The sequence below is a fragment of the Schistocerca nitens genome, chromosome 1 (genome assembly GCF_023898315.1).
Source record: "Schistocerca nitens isolate TAMUIC-IGC-003100 chromosome 1, iqSchNite1.1, whole genome shotgun sequence".
Lineage (NCBI taxonomy): Eukaryota > Metazoa > Arthropoda > Insecta > Orthoptera > Acrididae > Schistocerca > Schistocerca nitens.
This window is the reverse complement of record NC_064614.1, coordinates 493,372,751-493,395,150: the sequence shown is the minus strand read 5'-3', so window position 1 is coordinate 493,395,150 and position 22,400 is coordinate 493,372,751. Positions and strand designations below refer to the sequence as shown.

The following is a 22,400-nucleotide window of genomic DNA, read 5'->3' as shown; positions in this document are numbered from 1 at the left end:
CATGTTTCTAGGCCACAGTTGGTCAGTGGATTAACTTGTAGATCACACGACTGGTTTCACAGGTAGCCCTGCCTTTGATAGGACAGGTGATGTTCATGACCAGACTGGAGTAGGTAGTGGTGGGAGGATGTAGGTGACAGGTCTTGCATCTAGGTCTATTACAGAGGTATGAACAATGAGATAAGGGTTTGGCAGCAGGGGTTGTGCAGGGATAGATGAGTATATTGTGTAGGTTCAGTGGACAGCAGAATACCATTGTGGGAGGGGTGGGAAGGATAGTGGGTAGGACATTTTTCATTTCAAGGCATGAGGAGAGGTAGTCGAAACCGTGAAGGAGAATGTAATTCAGTTGCTTTGCTCCAGTCTCACTGAAGCCTTCACAAACTGTAATTATCCTCCCACTCTTGTACGTACAAAATCAAATCTCCTGTACCTTGTCTTTTCCGTCTCCCACCACTTCACAAAATCCCACTGTCTGGCCACAGAGGAGCATTCCCTTCATAACGCAGTACCACACAGGACTGGAGCAACTTAACTACATCCTCCACCAGTGTTTCGATTACCTTTTGTTGTGCCCTGAAATGAGAAATGACCTACCCACTATCCTTCCCACCCCTCCCACAGTGGTACTTCGTTGTCCACTGAACCTTCACAATATACTCGTCCATCCCTACACAACCCCTGTTGCCAACCCTGTACCTCATTGCTCATACCTCTGTAATAGACCTAGATGCAAGACCTGTCCTACATATCCTCCCACCACCATCTACTCTAGTCCAGTACAAACATCAGCTATCCCATCAAAGGCAGAGCTACCTGTGAAACCAGTCATGTGATCTACAAGTTAAGCTGCAACCACTTAACTGCATTCTATGTGGGCACGACAACCAACAAGCTGCATGTCAGCATGAATGTACACTGACCAACTGTGACCAAGAAACATGTTTATTAACCTGTTGATGAGCACACAGCGAACATGACATCCCTCATTTCAATGACTTCTTCACTGCCTGTGCCGTGTGGATCCTTCTCACCAACATCAGCTTTTCTGAACCTACGCAAGTGGGAACTTTCCCTGCAATATATCCTACGTTGCTGTAACCCTCCTGGCTTCGACGTTCATTAGTCATTGACCTCTTCCAACCAGCCCTTCTCTGTTCCCATTCCAGCACTGCACAGCTCCCACTCCTCCATTGCACCCAGTCCTTTTACTTCTCGCCTTTTCCACTATACCCCCCCTCCCTCCCCACCTTTCCCCTGCTCTCCGTCTAACCTCCTGATGGCACGTAGCTGCCCTACCCTATTTCTACATTGTCCCTATGCACTCCCCAACAGCACATCACTGTCTGCCACCCCTACCTTACTATCCCTCCCCTCCTCGTCTCAGCCACCTCCTTACCCCCACCCTGTTGCTAGTCCCATCATGCACTGGTGCTTCTGCTCGTAATGTGGCTTCAGTCGCCTGAGATTGCAGACGTGTGCGAGTTGTGTTTGCGTGTATGTATGTGTTTGTCATCTAATTTTGACGAAGGCCTTACTGGCCGAAAGGTATATTTACTTATTTACTTACACGTCAAGTTCTATAGGACCAAATTGAGGAGCAAATCTCCAAAGTCATGGAACATGTCAGAATACTTAGACTCATGAACAGGGGTTTATGACAGTCTTTTTGTTGTGCCTCTCTGCGACTCAGTATCTCCGCTATATGGTGAGTAGCAACTTTTCTTTTCACAATATTGTTGCATTCCATCCTGGATTTTCCATTGTTTGACAAAGACTTCTCATTTTTAGGCACTGTTTTGAAGAAGACAAATATGGTTATTAAACCAGCATCATGTGTGTTCCAAGGATATCTAATTCTTGCAACCCCCCCCCCCCCTCTCTTCCAAAATACAAAGACGTGCATAAAGGTGGTTAAATGCACGTAATATCTTCAGCTAATGACTTTGATTACTACAGGATGATAAACACCAAACAAATAATAGACATGTCAACACTTTCTGTTTTGTAAGAGGCTTCATTCCAGTTACTCATTTCAGAGTAAATTCTTAGTAGTACTTTGATAGTCCTTTGCATATATAATAACAGTAACATTAGAAAAAGTCAGTACATTTTGAATTTCATACCTTTCTGAAACCAAGATCCCGAAGCCTTTCAAAAGCATGATTGTTTCTCAAAATAATGCTTGCATCTGTGTCCAAGCCTGATTTTGCTAAAAGACTAGATGCTGTTTTAGCATCACCTCGTCGTACAGCAGAATTCATCTCCAACAACCAATGGCATACTGTAAGTACATGATCACACACAGAAAAACAATTTAAATCTAAAGAAACTTAAACACTTTCCATATACTCCATAATGTAATACACTGAAAAATACAGCTTACAAGTGTTTATTCTTCTCTGCACAAGAAGAAAAGGGAAACACGTAAAGACACTAGAAAATAATCATTCAGCTAGATTGTTACACGAGATCCATAAAACAGAATGACAGGAGGGAATAAGAGAGACAGGAGAAAAGTTAACACTATGGTATAAGAGGTGGTCTCTAAAAGGTAAGGAAGAAAGGACACTGTTGACAGAATAAAGAAAGTGAAGTTTGAAAGAACAGTATAAGCAAAAAAAGGAGCGGAAAAAGCTAATGACTTGATAGAGTAAAAAAGCGTATTCATAAATAGAATGTACAGCAAAACAAGATGAGAGAATAATAAAATAAAACTGAATATATGTGGAGAGAGAAATGAGAGGTACGAGACAACGAGGAAACAAGAAGTTCAAGATCTAGGCATTTTTGTGGTGGTAAAGGTTTTCTTTATTTTTAAATTAAATTTAAATGACATCAAACAATTAATATTAATATGACACTGGAAAACCCTAGATGAAAAGCACAGCGTAGGATCAACTGTAACCATTTGTTGCATAGTTGAGACACTGTGTGGCTGACAAGCACACGAACAAGATTAGAAACATTGCTGACCTTATGCACACACGGCCACATTATTCTTGAGACTGTCTTTGTTGCATGTGGCGCTTGATACATGGAAGAGTGGATTGAGGAATAAGGGGAGGGGGCAGATGGAACACACAGGTGGATGTGGGTGTGGACAAAGGGTAGCAGAGACTGGTGCTTGGAGAATCGTTAAATTGAAGTATGTATTGTACGGATAATTATTCTTATCTACATAATTCAGAGAACCTGGTATTAGGAAAGGGGCAACGGTGGTCCAGGCGGCATGGGTTTTGAGGCACCCCTTGAGGTTGAGTGTTGAGCTCAGTAGCATGTTCTGCAACTGGTTGGTTAGCTTTGGCCCTTGATCATTGTTTGGTAGTTACCATTCATTCAGGTGAAGAGCTGGTTGGTGGTCAGTCCAAAACAAGAGACTGTATAGATGTCACAGCAAAGTTTGTATATGATATAACTTCTTTCAAAGATGGCCATGCTTCTAATAGGGTAGGATGTGCCTGTGATGGACTATGGTGGTTCATGGGGGTGGTGGAGAATTAGTGGCATGTGATGATTTAGAACAGGAGGTCTACATCTACATCTAAGCCTGTACTCTGCAAGAAACCACACAGTGGGTGGTGGAGGGTATTTCTGGTACCACAATATGAGCCTCAATAGTCTTTGATGTACATGGGTACACAGCCACTGTGAACTTCTTGAGCGAAGTAGGAAAATGATTTCCCCTAAAGATATATGAGCCCACCCTTCCTTGTTCCATTTGTGAATGGCATATGGGAAGAATAAGTGTTAGTAAACCTAGAGCTAATGCTCTAATTTCTTGGATTTTCTCACTGTATTCGTTCTGTGAAATGTATAAGGTAGGAAGTAATACAGAACAATGCTAGATTTGTCGGATCATACTCTTGTGGAATTTCAATGGTAAATCTCTCTATGATGCACAATGACTCTTTTGAAGCATTATTGATGTTCGGTGGGCAACACTGTTATGCTCTCTTGCTGATTAAACAGTCCCAGGATGAAATACGCCACTCTTCATTGGATCTTGTGTATCTCTTCCGTTAATCCAACCTCGTTATGGACCCACACTGATGAGCAATACTCAAGGACCACTCATACAAGCATTTTGTAAGCCACTTCTTTCGTAGATGAATTACATTTCCTTAAGATTCTTCCTACAAGTATCAGACTGGGATTTGCTTTTCTACTCTTTGTTCTATGTGAACATTCAACTGAATTCAGTTTTGGATGATTGAATCTGTTATTTGAGTTTTCTCTATTATCTTCCATTTTTGTATGGTCACTGAGGGACTGGATAGATGATTTTGATCTTCATACTGATTTTACATAGACCCTGATTTTCTTATGATGATGGTTCTCCCCCACGTCTTACAACCTTACTTGGAACAGACTTGTCTGAACTGTACTAGGCAAAGCTTTTAAATTTTAATTTTATCCATTTGCACTCCACATCATTGTTCTGAGAACTGAATATTTGATGTTAAGTACTCAGATAATCAGCAATTTATAACCTGTCAGTCTTGGTAGGAAAAGATATTTTCCTACCTTTTGTAACATTCCTTATGGCTCCAACTGCAGTTTGTGAACTAGGTTTGGAGGGTACTGCATGTCTGTGAAGGCCTGAATAAGACCTACAGCATATTAGATAAGGGACTGCTCATCACTGAAGGTACCTCCAGCATGGGTGGCCAGACTTTATGGGAGCCTCTTTAGTGGGGAAGGGAGGGTCCTTCTCTGCTATCTACTAAACAACATTGTAAAATGCCACGTGGCAATGAGGAGACAAGGTGGGTGTCAGCACACGACATTAGCCTGCGAAACTTTCAGATTAAGATATAAAACCTAACATACGACACAACAAAAAGATAAATAAAAAGACAAATAAATAAAGCTTTCGGCCATTGAGGCCTTCATCAACAATACACACACACACACACACACACACACACACACACGTGCAGTCTCAGGCAACTGAAACCACACTGCGAGCAGCAGCACCAGTGCATGATGTGAGTGGCGACTGGGTGGGGGTAAGGAGGCTGTGGCGGAGGAGGCGGTGGAGGGATGCAAGGTGGGGTGGCGGACAGTGAAATGCTGCAGGTTAGACAGAGGGCAGGGGAGAAGGGGAGAGGCGGGGGGGGGGGGGGGGTTGACAAAGGCCTTAATGGCTGAAAGCTTTATTTATTTGTGACAGTCTTTTTGTTGTGCCTATCTGCGACTCAGCATCTCCGTTATATGGCGAGTAGCAACTTTCCTTTTCATAATATTGTTACATCCCATCCTGGATTTTCCATTGTTTGATTTTTGCCTAAAATAGAATATGATGGTCATAAATATGAGGTACAGAATGACATCTTTAAACAACATCAAGGCTGCATGTGCCCAGAGCAGGTAAAGGCAATTAAGTTACAAGATCAAAACAATACTCACATTGAACAACAGACTTAATTTCATCATTAGCATCACTGATTGCGTCCTCAGCATCTTCCAGCCAAAGCTCTGAACCCTTCTTCTGCCGTTTACCCTTCAAAATATTAAATACATTTATGAACAAAACAATCAACTACAGACATCATAAATTGTTTTTCACATTTTGATATTCTGTAAATTTAGAGACACACAAAGAAATCTTTTACAGCTCGAACTTTCAGCAAATTTACTTTCTGAATAGTATAATTTGTTATGTTCACTACTCATCAGTTCATTTCTGCCATGGGGAGTTGTATATGCAAGACAAATACTTTAAACAAAACTAATAATATCTAGTAATCTAGAACAGTTATAGGTTGTATGTGCTGTAAAATATGGAAAAAAAACATGTTTTTCTTGGAAACAAGGGGACTAGGCAACACAAAGAGCTTTTTTCACAAAGTATGCAGACTAGAAATTTCCCAGTTATGTATAGAACAGACAGGTCTGAAATATTTATTACATATTTTGCACACTGTAAGAAGCTGGTGTGCTGCCAGTACACATTATTGTGTGATCCTTCATATGAGAATAATGACAACAATGGCTAACACATAACAGCACAACCTACTAATCTATTCTGCAAGACCCTACAGTGTGTGGCAGGGTATAATGGGCAGCATATTTACTTTCCTCTAACAGAGTTGCATTTGTCAATAACACACAGAAAGAAAGTACATTATATATACATACAACCAAAATTTCTACAATTGTATCCTTTATGGCGACAGAAGCAAAAGGTTTCTCAATACCTATTTAAATGCATTTTATGATACGGCTCTCTGACGCATAGCGCTTTTCTTGTAGCATCTTCAACCAAACACTGACCAAACTAAGCCATAGTACAGCACACACCTTGTTTTTAACCATACATAACCTGTTCAATTATTGGGTAAGAGTCCAAGAACACACTCAATACTTAGTCTAATATGGATTTTTTAAGTGACGTTATTTGCAGGCAAGTTATGTTTCCTTAGGATTCTTCCGATGAAACTGCCCGTAATTTATTTCCTCGTGGGCCAAGATACGTCAACATTGCTGTTTAAATCACTCCAGCAGAAACTCCAAAGTATTAGGCAGTTGCAAAATATTTGAAAGACAAATCAATAACTGTCAAGCCAAGCAATATCAGAGGGTTTTGACAACTTACATGTGTTCCTTACATTCATTTACGTTGAGGGTCATCAACCAGGTTTCGCTCCAAGAGTTGATCACTGCTACACCTGTCTACAATTCAGGCAGTACAAATATTGATACATTCACTGAGCTTTACCAGTTGCGACACTGCTCTGTACTGTAGTTGTAAACTTTGTGTCAAGCAGCAGCAGCATTCAGTCTACTGCACCCTCTGAATACAGCAGCCCTAAGCCCTAACCAGTCTGTTTACTCATGTAAAATACAATTTTGGCGCCTCGAAATTCTTAATATGAATATTGTTACGGAACAGTTTATGAACTATCATGATTTTTTCTATGTAAATTCAACCCATGAGAATGTACATTTAATTACGGAAGTGGAAAAAGGTGGTATATCACAGAGGTCTTTCGAGGGAACCATTAGACCTGTTAATGGTGGATTTTGATGACTCTCAGATACATTGTAGATGGACTTATCCTGTGTACCTAGCTAGTGACTTTTCATGAGTGGTCCCTAGTTTCTGAGAAAATCGATAATCAAGTTTTATACATGCATCATATAACCATAACATCAGCCTTGTCTTGACCAAGCAAGCATAGTACAGAGGCTAATGTCCAAAAGTCCCCGGCAGCCAGACTGGCAGTACAGGTTCAAAGCCTGCCCATGTATCTACTTCCCCCCCCCCCCCCCCACACACACACACACATTCATCATATAGAATGTCAGCAAAATTTCCAAAAAGTCTTTCACTTCAGTAATTTCATTAATAAATCAGTCATTACAGCAGTAGATTATTGACTCACTGTTAATTGCATTGCCTGCTATGCTAGAACAGAATTCCAGACAGTATTTGTGATAGAAGCAACTGATATGAATTAGCCATCACAAAGCTGTTGCAGCAATGATTAGTGCTGAACAAAATGTTATGAAAGATATTTCTGCTGAACAAGTACAATAATAATATGATTAGAAACTACCGGAGTAGTGAGCAGCAAACTTTAGCTCTGGGCAAGAGAATGTGTATATCCTGTGACACAAATTAAGAAATTAAGAAATATTAAACTTCCTGGCAGATTAAAACTGTGCGCTAGACCGAGTCTCAAACTCAGGACCTTTGCCTTTCGCGAGCAAGTGCTCTACCAGCTGAGCTACCCAAGCACGACTCACAACCCGTCCTCACAGCTTCTATTCTACCAGTATCTCATCTCCTGCCTTCCAAACTTCACAGAAGCTCTTCTGCGAACCTTGTTGGGCTGTGTCTAAAGTTTCTCAGATATGTCTGTGTCAGGGAAGATAGTGACAAATGGGAAGGATTGCTCAACAAAAGTACTACAAAATTACTTTTGTTCCACTATGTTTGGAACACTTCATTGAACAATAGTGAGTACACCAAAGATTCAACTGTGATGGCCTGAAGTGTAGCATTTTTCCATGTGGTCAGTATTACATGTAGCTTTCTGCTTGGTGCGCGATAAAAAAACAAGACAGAATTCAATGCAAGTACGTTTAATGATTGCTAATTATGTACTGTAATTAAATACTAAATGAAATGCTGTACTGAAACTAGCACTATACAATTATAGTTCCAAAAAAAAAAACAATTTGATATCATATCTTGAGATACTATTGCATTAGTTCTCACAGTCGAGTTGCTGAAGTTACATGACAGTTGCCCACCAAGATGACTAATAAAATTGATTAGTCATTTATTGTAATTATTGTAGAGGAAAGGTAGTTGATACTAGGTTGATGGCCTGCTAGTTAATCCTAGTATATTGCAGCTCATAAGTGAGACTTGTGAATCATGGTTATGGTCTGGTCCTGATTTAATAAATGGTGTTGCTGCCAGTGTTGAGGAATCAATTATGACCGTAACATTCAAGGATTCAAGGAAGGACAACTGTTTCATTTGATATGACAATAGTTCAAGCTAATTTCACTAACTGATTTGGTTGAGCCACAGAGAAAAGGCTCTCATGGTCTAGATTTTATTAACAGTTGAGTAAATGGTTCTTCTTTACACTGCTAGACTACACAGACTCCTGCAAGCATATGGAAGAATACTGAAGTTACACCTATTGTCAATAATGAAACTGCTCACATTCAGTAAGGGAGCATTATTTATAACTCTGTTGTGAAAGCTCTTATGAATGGATGACATCATCTCATTATAATCTTGCTCACACGTAGATAAGCCCATAGTACATCGTATGGGAATGAATTAAGGTTAGCATTGACTGATTTTATGCATGATCATAGTATTTCAGTTTTCTCACAGTTCAGCAGGTGATACTTTTATTTTCAATTTACTGAATGCGTCTTGCTTTCTATAAACTTGTTTCAAATTTTTATCAGGAAGAATTTGGTTTAATTTAAATACGCCATGACGTCCTTGCTGCTTTCTCAGTAACAATGTAATGCTGATACTGAGCAAAGGTGGATCCATCCCATCTATCAATATCTTGCACGACACAGAATTACCTCAGACACCTTGATACAGCCCAACAATACTTCTGAATTTGTGACACACATTATACACACACTCTTGCCCTGAGCCAAATACTTCAGTAGTTTCTAATCATTTTATTGTTGTACTTGTTAAGCAGAAATATCTTTCTTAATATTTCACTCAACATTAATCATTGCTACATCAGCCTTGTGACAGCTAATTCATGTCCCTAGTAGATTCAATGAACTGGAAAGTTCAGGCACTTACATTGCCAGCAGATCCAACATGTTTCTACTATCAGTGGGCTATCCAACCAACTACTAAAATAATTTTTGGAAATACGTTAATTACAATGTTAAAAGGATCTTTCTGTTATCTCCTGTTCAATACCAACCACTCTATAAGTGGGACACTGCAATCTCCCTCTATCATCATGATACAAAGGAGAATGGTGTATTAAGCACTTTCCTAGTTTTTTCTGGAGCTTTCACTCCTCAAATAAGAGATAATATCTCATTATAAATTACTGAGTACTTCACGGCATTAAATTCGCCTCCATCATCAATACGTATTTCGTCTAGATATTAAATATTAGTGTGGGTTTTTCTGCTAATAAGCAAGAGTAATTCTACGTCCTTACCCTAAGCTTTTGTGTAGTTGACAAATATTATATTGAACTTTTTCCCCCCTGACCTCACTATAACAGAAAAAACTGATCCATTCTCTACTCCATGTGTTCTACTTTTAACTGCTTCCGAAACTCACAGGTAGATTTTTCTAATCTAACAGAACTGTTCCTTGCATGTCCCATTTACTCTGACACTGAAGTAGCTGCTTTGACTGTACTGCACATCTTCCCTTAAAATATGACAATATTATGAAAGTAATAGTTGCTACTACCATATAGCACAGATGCTGAGTCATAGATAGGCACAACGAAAAGACTGTACACACACACACACACACACACACACACACACACACACACACACACACACACACACACACACACAAATGCAACTCACACACATGATCACAGTTTCTGGTTGTTGAGGCCAGTCTGAGAACATTCATCAAGAAGTTTGGGTCTTGTGTAAGGTGCAAATACAACTCCATTTTCCAGGAAAACGTGGTAACAGCCATGCGTTGGGGGAAAACGAGCATCAGGAGAGCACCAGAAGAATTTGCTGTACCACACACAACCCTTAATGGTAAGTTAAGGAGTAAGTATAAAACCAAGGTGGAAGCACCAACAGCTTTACACAGAGAAGAGGACAAAATGGTTGTTGACCGTTTATTGATTTGTGCGAAGTGGGGTTTTCTACTGAGAAAAACAGATGTATGTAACATCGTACAGGGTTACCTCAATCACGTAGGGAAAATGTAAAAGAGATTTAAAGATCATCAGCCAGATTAGATTGGGTTCATGCACTTCTGAGAAGAAACTGCAAACAGACAGTGAAAATCAGAGACAACATGAAAGGAGATAGAGCAGCTGTTTTGAAGGAGATCACAACGGAATATTACGATTATCTTAGGGAAATGTTGGATGAAGTTTGTGACTATAATACAATTAACTACGATGAAATAAATTTTTCTGACAACCCAGGACAGGTGAAGGTGCTTATCAAAGGAGGGATGAAGAATCCCACGAGAATTTTAGACGCGTCTAAAACTATTATCAGTGTTATGATGGCAGCAGCTGCAGATGGAACATTGTCGCCCCCATTTACTGTTTACAAAAGTAAGCATCTGTATGGTACCTGGAACTGGGGGAGGTGTCAATGGGGCGGTTTACAACAGGAATATGGGTGGGTGGTTTGATATAAACATGTTTAAATCATGGTTCATGAAAATTTTGTTGCCCTATGTCATGAAATTACAAGGACCCAAATTATGATTGGGGATAACTTATCCAGTCACCTCTCGATAAGTGTCATCAAGGTTTGTGAGGAATACTACATATTACATTTGTCGTCCTGCCTCCAAATGTGACCCACCATTGCCAGCCTCTTGACTGTGCATTCTTTTGCCCCTTAAAGACGGCTTGGCGATACATGTTAGATGAGTGGAAGAAATCCAACAGAGGAGTGATGCAGAAGTCAGTATTTCCTAAACTGTTGAAAGAAACTTTGATGAAAATAGTTATGAATTCTGCAACCACGATAATATCAGGGTTTTAAAAAAAATCTGGTATTATACCATTCCATTTTGAAGAAGAGCTGCATCAGATTTAAAAAATGAGAATAACGTTAGCAGTGGTAAACCTTCCTGTACTGCATCCTCTGAAGAACATCTCCAGCAAGCCCAAGTTGCTGACCCAAATACAAGAACATCTTCAATTGTGCAAAGTGGCTGATTGTACCTCCTAGGAAAGGCATTGTGATTAAGGATTTCATCACCAGTTATATGAAGGATAGCAAGGAAAGTGTAGAGTCACAAGAATGTGAAAATATGCTGGAAACGAGGTACTCAGGCTTTGAAGTGCTCAAACCGTGTTGCTTCTCCCTCAAAGATACCACTTCAACTTCAGTCAAAACAGGAAAGCAACTACAGTTGTTGAGTGGTGCTATAGTTCTTATCACGTAACCAGGAACGAAAAGAATTCAACATTTCGTTTGGCCATGTAATAAGGAAGACAAGTGTGGGACTATATAAAATTAATTTAATGCAAAAAAGAAACACTGAAGCCACAACCTTTTTGTATTCTCAGATGTTGCAGACCCAATGGACATAGGAAAAGAACAAATTGTCAGAGATGGAGCTGATATCTTGCAAACTATGTGAGTGTAAATTCTCCAATGTTGACGTTAGCACTGCGGAGTAGGACTGACTGTAATGAAGCAAGTGTTTGAGTGTTGAGTTGGGTGTTAAAATTTTTTTATTATTCTTGCTCATATATTGAAATGTGTAGGGCTATTTTTTATTTTGTAACTACAGTAATGTTTACACTTTTTTTAAAAGTGTAAAATTTTGATAATTGTAACCTGTGTGAAAGTGTAACATTTACAATCGAGCAAAATAAATCTTATCAGAATTCTCCACGCCAAGGGGTAATGCTGATCAGTTATTTCCTTCCAATACTCATGATATATTTGCTTGTTTCGATTTTCTATTATTATCAAATTGAGAGGAAAGCATCATATAAAATTATGTAAAAATTATTTTAACGGTATGGGAAATATCAGTTAAAAACCACCAAAAAATGATCAGTATTATCCCAGTTTGCGGTACGTAAATGATTACAGCTGGAGTTTTCTGTGATACAAATGTTACTAGAGTGGCTAACTGTGTTTAGTTTTGTTACCAGGTTCGGTAGGGTAAACGAGGGGTGCGAAGAGCATCAGACACGAGTGATCACTAGGAAGAACAAAGACATGGTACACACTCATGTGGGACAGTGTTATCAGCACCTGACAGAGTTTTAAAGGGGCCTCATTGTGGGTCTCCATTTTGCAGGCTGTCTGAATCGTGCAATAACCAGATTTGTGGGGCATTCGGATGTGACAGTTGCCCGATACTGGACAGCATGGGAACACAATGGCAGGCATTCTTGTCATCAAGGTTCCAGTTGATTATGTCTGATCACTCCAAGCGAAGATCATTGTATTGCGCACGAAACACACCAACTTTTTCACACCTGCACCTGCCATACAAGAATAAGTAATGGATTCCCTGCAACATTCTACGTTTTCCCACACCAATGGCTGGAGACTAGCAGCAGCTGGACTACAGAATTACTGTTCTACATGTAGGCTGCCATTAACAGCACAACACAAATGCCCATGTTTGGAGGGAAGCATGGACTGCTATTGAATAGCTTTGCATTGTGTTTAGCAATGAATCTCAGTTTTGCAACACCCTGGCACCCTGGACATCTATCGCAGCAAGTATGGGAGTGTTCTGGGGATATGTCCCATACTTCATTGTGTTACTGCTAGCATTGTGGCTGAGTCATCGAGTTTCATTTCATGTCATGGCTATTAGTAATTGAGGGAACTCAGATGGCACAATGATACGTCACAGACATACTGCATCGTCATGTATTATCTCTGATCCGACAGTATCACTGTGCCATTTTTCAACAGGACAGTTTTTGTAGACACATGGCATGTGTCTCTACAAACTATCTCTGTGATGATGATGTACTGCTGTAGACAGCAAGATTTCCACAGCAGTTCCCAATAGAATGTGTATCAAATCAGCTCGGACATCAACTCCGTTCTATTGCTAGTATCTGGGATGTCGAGGACCAGTTACAACAGCTGTGAGCCAGCTTGCCTCATGAGAAGATACAGTGGCTTTATGACACTCATCCTAACCAAATAAGTGAATGCATCCAGGCCAGAGGGGTTCAATGTCATGCTGATCAGTGGGCTCATACTGCCAATTTCCTTGTAAATATGATTTGCTTTTATAACCGCTGGAACCCATGAAGTTCCATTTAATTTCATCCATTTCTTCTAGGTGGTTCACTTTTTTAGTTAGGGAGTATACATATTTTGATATACTGACAGAAATCAGACCCATTTGTGTTCTGAAATGTCCCATAGAAACCTGGGAAATAAACAAAGCAACCAGTCTGTGAAAAATGGAGCTTTTATTATTGTTTCTGTTAGTAATTTAGATCATACTGTCATCTCAGTAAGTGCAAACTAATGTTACATTACTGTAAAGTGTAGCAAAATGAAGTAAATATGACTTTCATGGACAACGTTTTTCTATCATTGGTGCACTTCTTAACATCGTCTCTCTTTGCTCTACTTAATATAGTAAATCTTTTATAATTATTTCATTTTGTTGTGATGATTAAATAAAAATGTCTGTTCTTGCATTACAGGTAACTGCTGGGTGACATGTGAAACGCCAATTATTTTACGAATAGTCAATATTTTCAACACACACGTTTTAATATTTTTATTTCACATTGAACAGCTGCTGCTAGTTTGAACAGAACTTAATCTGTACAGAGAATGAAAAAATCTAATGTGACAGAATGCCCACAATACTAAAAAGCAAATTCAATTCCTTGTGGACTGCTATGAAGTCTACATCGGTCTTACGCTGCTTCATTTCATACATAAATGTAATTGCTTGCATGGAAATACACGCTGTACAATGATTCATATTTTCAGTTCACCTTTTAATGGATGTAAATCCAGACATATATCTTTGTCAGATTTAAGATTTATGGAGTTTAATAACTGATCATCATCATTACTGTGCTTCTCTTTTTGTTGACTGTATCAGTTACAAAAGTAGTTAATTAGAACAACTAATATTTTGCTATGAAAGATTAGTTCACGAAGCATTACGATGTGCATTAAATGTAAGGGGTTTTACAAATGTAGTGGAACTGTTGGTTTATTGAAATTAATGTCTGACTGATCAGCAGTGAGTTCGTGAACTTCGTGTAGACCGTTATTGAGATATCTCAGATTTGTATGCAATTGGCTCTGAACACTATGGGACTTAACATCTGAGGTCATCAGTCCTAAGTATGCAATTCCCATACATATGTTCAATCATGGAATTTATTGTTGATAACACTGAAACATTAACTCAATCAGAAGCAAGTGCACCATTTATTCAGTGAGCACTAGATGAAAAAAACAATATGCATTTGGATAACACTTCCTTAAGCATTTTACGTAAAGGTGTGTACTACTCAGCAGATTTCATTTTCAACAGGCTTCCAAGCATAACTGAAAAAATTGAGTTAAATACCAAATATTCAGTTCCAAGTTGAAGATTTTCTTGTAGCATACTCATTCTGTTCTGTACAAGAGTTCCTTCTAGAAGTTGAGAAATTCTTTCTTTTATGTTATTTATTCATATAGTCTCTTACTATTTTCTTTGTTTTTTACTAATACTTTTGTTTATAAATTTTCTAATCAGCATTCTGTAAACTAAGTGCTGACTCGTTTCATTACTAAGTAGCTGTGTATCATGTGGCCCACAGAATCCGACAGACAGATAAACTCATCACTTAATGTTGTGCTTTTCTTCCAGAACAGGAGAAAAATCAATGATGAAAATTATTAAGACAACAAAAACCTTTTAGCTAGGCTCAGGGCTTGTGAAGTGAAACAGAAAAGAGTAGACTCTCACAGTCTGTTATATGTCAAAAAGTTGCTGGGATGCACATACTCTTGTCATGATTTAAAACACTGCTCTAATACTCTGTTTCTATGCACATTTTTGCTGTTGTAGGTGGGGGGGTCTGTTACAGTACAATGAGCTAGCTGCATTGTGATATCCAAATGTTCGGTTTTCATTCACTTGTAACAGCTCACAGATAAAATCATTATTATTAACAAGATATGTCAGTTGTGAATTTGCGAATTCAGCAATTTGTACTATTCATGACTGATACAGCCCTTACCTGCCCTCTCCTTGCCAAACAGTAGTTTCTTTTGGAGACATCCTGATAGCCAAAAAAGGAGCATTTCTTGGTTGTTTGTTGTAGGCTGCTTGAATGTTGATAGTATGATAGCTTCTTCTGGGTAGTAGTATCATTGGAGGGGAATGAATCAAATGTGTAATAAGTCTGTATCCAAGGAGGAGTCACTCACAATGTGAAAAGAGGCATCACTAGGAGTAGTCACAGCATGTGTTACAGAAAACTGCAAGTTGTTGCTCATGTTGGCATTGACCTCTGTTGTCTAGGTTCTCTCAGTTCTTCCTAAAGACTGGCAGAAGTGGTGAGCACAGCTGGCCTCTCACTTGTGGTGTTAACATAGCTGTTGATTTGCAGCATTATCCTGAGAATTGACCCAAGTTGCCTGGTCTGGGACCAAATGAAGGATTTAAATCAGAGATTTTGTCAATTATGTGCAGCGCTCAGTTATAGATTATTCAAACTACGTTACAGGATGAAGACTTGTCAAGTTGCCCTGGATAGGTTTGGTGTGCATTATGTACTAGAGATGACCACTCAGATGGCAGAGAACATGTGGAATGCACACAGGTGAGATGTAAGATTAGGCAAAGCTCCGAGATCTCAGTGAAGAACTCAACTTTTAAAACTGATTGGATAGCAAAATCACAGATATGAAATGTTTTCAATTCATTAAAATATTAAATGTTAACAATGTGCACATTGAAGTTCCATAAATCAAATCTCTTTTAGAAAGCTATCAACCCCTTTTTATACTGGAAACTGTAAGTTGTTTAAAGCCCAAAGTAGAAAGAGGTGACTTTTTTTTACCTGTGGAACATATATGAAAAAGACAGATCAGAGGCCCCAGGGGATGGAGTCTTTTTAGCAACAATGAGAAACATCGAGCCTAGAAAGGCCCAAGATGAAACAGTGAGAGCTCATTTGAACACAAGTAAGTGGCATCAGTAGACAGACTGATAGATGTTTCAGCTGGCCATCAAATTGAGGCATATCAATTGGAGTCTCATTGAAAGATTGCCTAAACATGATACTATATTAATATCCTGAGCGTAAAGGGGTAGTAGAGGTTGATGTTAAATTGTCATATCAACCTGCAAAGTTACAGAATGTTGTAGCTGGTAAGAACAAATAGTCAAGTAACGCAACAAACAAGCCACTATCAAAGAACTGCATTGAATAAATAACCAAGTGCCTACATGCTAAGGGCATTACACATGCCGGCTACAGACAGAACCAATGTTTGTGAGGATATTACCAAAGAGACAGAATTAACGACCATGATGATACTACAAGGACAATGGTTATCAAAAGCAAAACAGAGAGAGATTAGGATTACCATGGCATAAAAACAGACTTCTATCAATTCATGTGTGTATGGAACAGGACAGAAAATTGCTAATATTGGTACAAATGACCTTCTGCCACATACTGTACAGTAGCTTGCTGTGTACAGTTGTAGATGTAGATGATGATGGTACAGTTTGTCCTACTTGATGCTCATTCCATAAATTAGTGCATAAAAAAATCAGTTCAATGTTGTGAAGCTTCACTGTGGTATGCTCCTTTTATTCTGCACAGCCGGCCGGAGTGGCCGAGCGGTTCTAGGCCCCACAGTCCGGAACCGCGCGACCGCTACGGTCGCAAGCTCGAATCCTGCTTCGGAAATGGATGTGTGTGATGTCCTTAGGTTAGTTAGGTTTAAGTAGTTCTAAGTTCTAGGGGGCTGATGACCTCAGAAGTTAAGTCCCATAGTGCTCAGAGCTATATGAACCATATTCTGCACAGGATATCTTAGAAGATGTTAACATTCTTTCACTGTAATGTATTATTTCTTTGTGTGCACTAATGTTAATAATTCGTGTGCCTGTTAATAAATTAGCTTTCTTTACCTATTTTTATCAGTATTCTGTCAATGATACAGTGACTGATCTGTAAGTTATGGCTCAAATGGTCCTCTGGGACCTCCCCTCTTTAAAAATGGAAAAAGAAAGGAAGAACAACAGGAAAAGAATAAAAGGTTAGCAAGTTTTGAAAAACATACTCAGATCCTTCCCCCTCCCCAAATGCACACAGGTCCACAGCCTCAAGACAGTGCTTAAATGAAAACATCATCTATTGTGAGCTGTATGCTTTTCAGACTTATTTGCCATTGGCCAGTTTTGTATTTTAGGCATCATCAAGCAACATTCAGATAATCTTTATTTAACACATTGCAACACATGTGGCATGCAAATCAAGCCAAAGCCTACTGTGAAGCCACTTAAACATGCTAACATGATCTGTATCAAACAGGGACAGAAAATTTTCAATTTGTGTCAGAGAACCATACGCAACGTAATTTGAGTATGTATTGAGCAATAAATCACTGAGAATCCATATCACATCGTGTACCAAAATGAAACTTATTCTCATAGTTATGTCCACATGCACTCATCAGTTGAATCATAAGATGTGTTCTTTCTAAACTCGTATTGATATAGTTCATCTCACCTTAAGAAAATGAACATAAACAACTGCATGGTCTGGAGTAATGTCAAATTTTAGAACTGGATCCTGCAAAATGCTTATGAGTGCTTCATCATTTTCATTCTCCAGTGCTTGGTTCAGATTGTGAAGACACATAATCACTGAAATGGTTAATTTTTTATTAATGATTTGTTCAGACATTTGTAAAAACAGAAATTACAGTTAGAGAAAATATTAAACATTCAAAAATTCTGAGTTTAACAGTAATTGTGAGATAGAAAATCTTTATTTCTAAACTGACTCAGTCATCTACAACTGTTTATTCTATTGGTATTGAAGACACTATGCTGTGAAAATAAGCTTCTTAAGAGATTGTAATATTATGCTTCTGGCACAGAATTAGTTGTCCTCAACATTCATGACAGTTTGAATCCCATTCTGATGGGAAATTTTGATATGTCATGGTGTCTCAAGAATAATAATAATAGCAACAGTGAAATGAAAGAAGATGGCATGAAAATAAATAACCACACCTCCACCCCATTTCATGCTTGATGGTGCACCATAACTCATTGAAACATGATTCAGCATGAACTCTTTGGGAACAGCAATGAACGAAACTGCTCAATGTATTATTTATTTCTAAGTCCACCATGAGGTATGGGGTGGTAAATACTCATACTAATTAATCAGGAGAGGAAAAACATTTACAGGGTAAATACATGTTAGTTCCAATTATCAGTGCTACTTACAGGGTTAAAACAAATATTTAGTGTGTAATAGCTGCTGCTAAAAAAGGATGGAATTTGCATGACATTCGCCACAGGAATCACACAGTGGAAAGTCTTTTAACAATGATTGTCTGTATATTATTTCTCACTGATGAACACTTTCAATTAATCACGCAAGATTTAACATATAATTCTTATATTTCTACTGCATTACTGAATGTTTTTACCCATCAGGTTGTTGCACAGGAGAAGACTATGATCGCTTCTTCATCGTTTGTAGTATATTCAAAACTAAATAAAAATAATTTGTCACACTAGTTTACTGATGACACTAAGTACCAAAACTATCAAAGCGGTCTACACAATTTCATGTGGAACAAAAGTCGTAATGTAATTGGAAGAGTGTAGGTTACCAAGCTATGTACCATGAACAGGTACTACAATCAGCAGTTTTCGTAAGCATCACATGTTTGATGGTGGAATAATGACAAAATATCTCAGCCACATCAAAACTCAAAATATCGTTTTAAAAAAGACTTTAGTACACAGATAATTTACCTGATATGATAGTTGGAGGTCCATATTTCTGCAGTATAATTTTAAATTTCTACCAAAACTTATAGATGATTATCTACTGATCAAATTCTTCATTTAAATAATGCAGTTTTGGTTGAGGCAAAGTCAATCAAAATAGTTTCAGAGCAATGAAAACAGGCTGAGACCAAAACAACAGATTAGTTATCTACTAAAGAAATGTGAGTGAATGTTGCAGGTAAGCATCTGAATTAGTGCCAACATGGACACAAAGCAACAATGGAAGTCACAGCTGTTTCTGCACTAGAATTAAATAAAAAGGTAAAGCACAATATTTAGTTGAAAATTTACTATCTTGTAGCAGATATATTTCATTCTGTTCTGCAATCTATTATAGCTTTTACATGATTATTACTAAAAGGAAACTCATGAATGGTTACAAAGGCAACAAATTTATTTAGTCATGGAAGTGCAGAGGCTACAAATATTTTTACAGAGACAAATCCTTCACAACTATGAGACCACAGTATTGGATTTACTGCCTTATACAGAATTATTGAGCATCTATGTGGTAGTAAGCTTCTGAACCAGTAATAATTTCAAAATTCCATCTGGTAATTCACCAAACATGTAATGAAACATCTAATGAGAACACGAGTTGTGCTTTTGTGAATGAGGACATAAGTTGTGCTTTTGTCAGTGTGTGTGTGTGTGTGTGTGTATAACACTGTCGTTATCCCATCCTAGATTTTCCACTGTTTGATGAGAACATATCACTGAATAAAATTTCCTATTATCTGTCTAATTATTATGCAAACAATAAAATTACTTTGGGGAAATTTAAACTTATTTGTTTTCTAAAGTATGATTAACATTATCCTGAGCATGTGGAAATGTTAGACAGATACAGCTTTCAGTGTATCACCTTTGAATTTGAGGCAAGCTGATCTGGGTTGAGCAGCGATCTTTGCAGCGGTTGACGGGGGGGGGGGGGGGGGGGGGGGGGTAAAGGAAATGCGTAGGGAAGAAGGGGAAGGAACATCAAGATAGGGGCGGGGGAAGATTTTAGTGCTTCCTGTGGGAGTGTGCACAGACATGATGGAGACAGGCTAGTGGGCTGTTAGGTGCCACATCAGGAGGATGTGTTGTGGGTGTGCTGTTACGAGTGGAGGTAGGTGAAGCAGAGTGGGGAGGAGAAAAGTAGATAAGAGGAAAGTACTATGCAGGTGCATTGGTGAGATAAACAGCATGTGTATGGATGGAGTAGAAGCAGAGAAGGGAATAAGCAGGTGGAAATGGGTGCCAGCGAAGGCTGAGGCCAGGGGATTATGGGAACAAAAAGTACGCAGCAGAGAGAGCTAGCTCTAATCTGCACAAATCAGAAAAGTTTGTGTTGGTTGAAAGAATGTGTATGGCCCAGACTGCAAAGCAGTCGTTGAAGCCAAGCACATTGTGCAACATGGCAGGAACTGGGTGGTCCAGCTGCGGCAACTCAATCACATTCTCCATCAGAGTTCTGCTATTTCTCACCATGCTCTGAAATGAGTAATATCCTCTGCACTATTCTCCACAGCCCTCCCACAGTGATAGTCCACCACTCTCCCAAGTTACTCAATATCCTCATCTGTTCTTATTTCACCTCTGCTCCCACCCGTTGCCACATGTTTCATATCCATGCAATAGCCCTAGATGCAAGACCTGTCTCATACATCCTCCTAGTACTACCTACTCCAGTCCTGTCACAGGCATCACCTATCCCATCAAGGGCAGTGTCACCTGTGAAAGCAGCCATGTTTTCTACCAACCTACCTGCAACTCTGTGCTGCAATCTATATGGGAATGACAACTAACAAGCTATCTGTCCAATGACAACAGCCAACTTCTGGCCAAGAGACAGTGGGACTACTCAGCTTCTGCGTATGCTGCCCAAAATGATGTGCTTGACTTCAACAACTGCTTCACAGCTTGTGCCACCTCAATTCTTTCCTCCAATGCCAGTTTTCCTGAATGGTGCAGGTGCAAACTCTTCCTGCAGTATATCTTTCATTCTCTTAACCTCTTTGGCCTTAAACTTAGATGGTACCTGTCCCTCACCTGTCTATCCCCTTACCTGCTCCCATTGGTTGGTTGGTTTAAAGATTAAAGGGACCAAACTACAAAGGTCATCGGTCCCTTGTTTCGTAAAAACACAGAGCACAGTGAAACCATCCACCAGTCAGGCGAAGCACTAAAATAAAAATTCCGGGGGAAGAAAAGCCCCATGGTCAATGGTTAGACAACACGGAAAACGGAGCACAGCAACAAAAACAACATAGAGAACAAAGGCAGAAGGAATTAAAACTGCACAGCAGAGGACTGTGGCTGGCTGATCACGAAAATAATAGGATGAGCCAGCCACTCTGCAACATGTTAAAACCTCCAGCCTAAAAGTTTAGGGTGGAGTTGAATTACAACACAAAACAAAGTAAAAGATACAGCACAAAAGAGGGTGATGCAATAAAATTAGAGGGACCTATAAAAGCCACTTGCTCGAATCAAACTTAAAACACGATCTGCCATAGAGACATCGTCACCTAAAAGAGACGATAAATCACCCAGGAGATTAAAAGTTCGCCTGAGGGCAGTTAAAAGAGGACATTCCAACAATATATGGGCCACCGTCATGGTTTCTCCACAGCGACAATGAGGGGGGTCCTCTCGACGCAGCAGATGACCATGCGTCAGCCAAGAGTGACCAATGCGGAGCCTACAGAGAATAACAGAATCCCTGCGAGAGGCCCCCATGGAGGAACCCCACACGGTCGTGGTCTCCTTTACACACCGCAGCTTGTTGGGTACAGACAGAGTGCGCCATTCGTCTGCCCACATCCCAAAGATCCGACGGCGTAACACCAATCGGAGATCAGTTGCCGGGAGGCCGATCTCCAACGGCAGTTTGCGGGTGGCTTCTTTAGCTAACTTGTTGGCATGTTCGTTTCCTGCTATCCCAACGTGTCCCGGGGTCCATATGAACACCACTGAACGTCCACGCTGTTCAAGAGCATGAACGGACTCCTGGATGGCAACAACAATGGTATGGCGTGGGTAGCACTGGTCAAGAGCCTGTAGACTACTGAGAGAGTCACTGCAAATGACAAAAGACTCGCCAGTGCTGGTACAAATACGCTCAAGGGCACGAAAAATGGCTGTTAGCTCTGCGGTGTAAACACTGCAGCCGTCCGGCAAGGAG

The 22,400-nt window shown here is 39.5% G+C and overlaps 1 protein-coding gene across 1 annotated transcript in view; it reads right to left on the bottom strand.

Annotated features, from left to right (window-relative positions):
• The window catches only part of LOC126252642 (ras GTPase-activating-like protein IQGAP1), a 367,157-nt gene that overhangs the window by 185,748 nt on the left and 159,009 nt on the right, over positions 1–22,400 (bottom strand). Inside the window, exons 13-15 of the mRNA XM_049953548.1 lie at positions 17,931–18,067; positions 5,413–5,506; positions 2,127–2,284 (exon numbers count right to left, since the gene is read on the bottom strand). Coding sequence (XP_049809505.1) covers positions 2,127–2,284; positions 5,413–5,506; positions 17,931–18,067 — 389 coding nt within the window. The remainder of the gene's footprint in view (positions 1–2,126; positions 2,285–5,412; positions 5,507–17,930; positions 18,068–22,400) is intronic.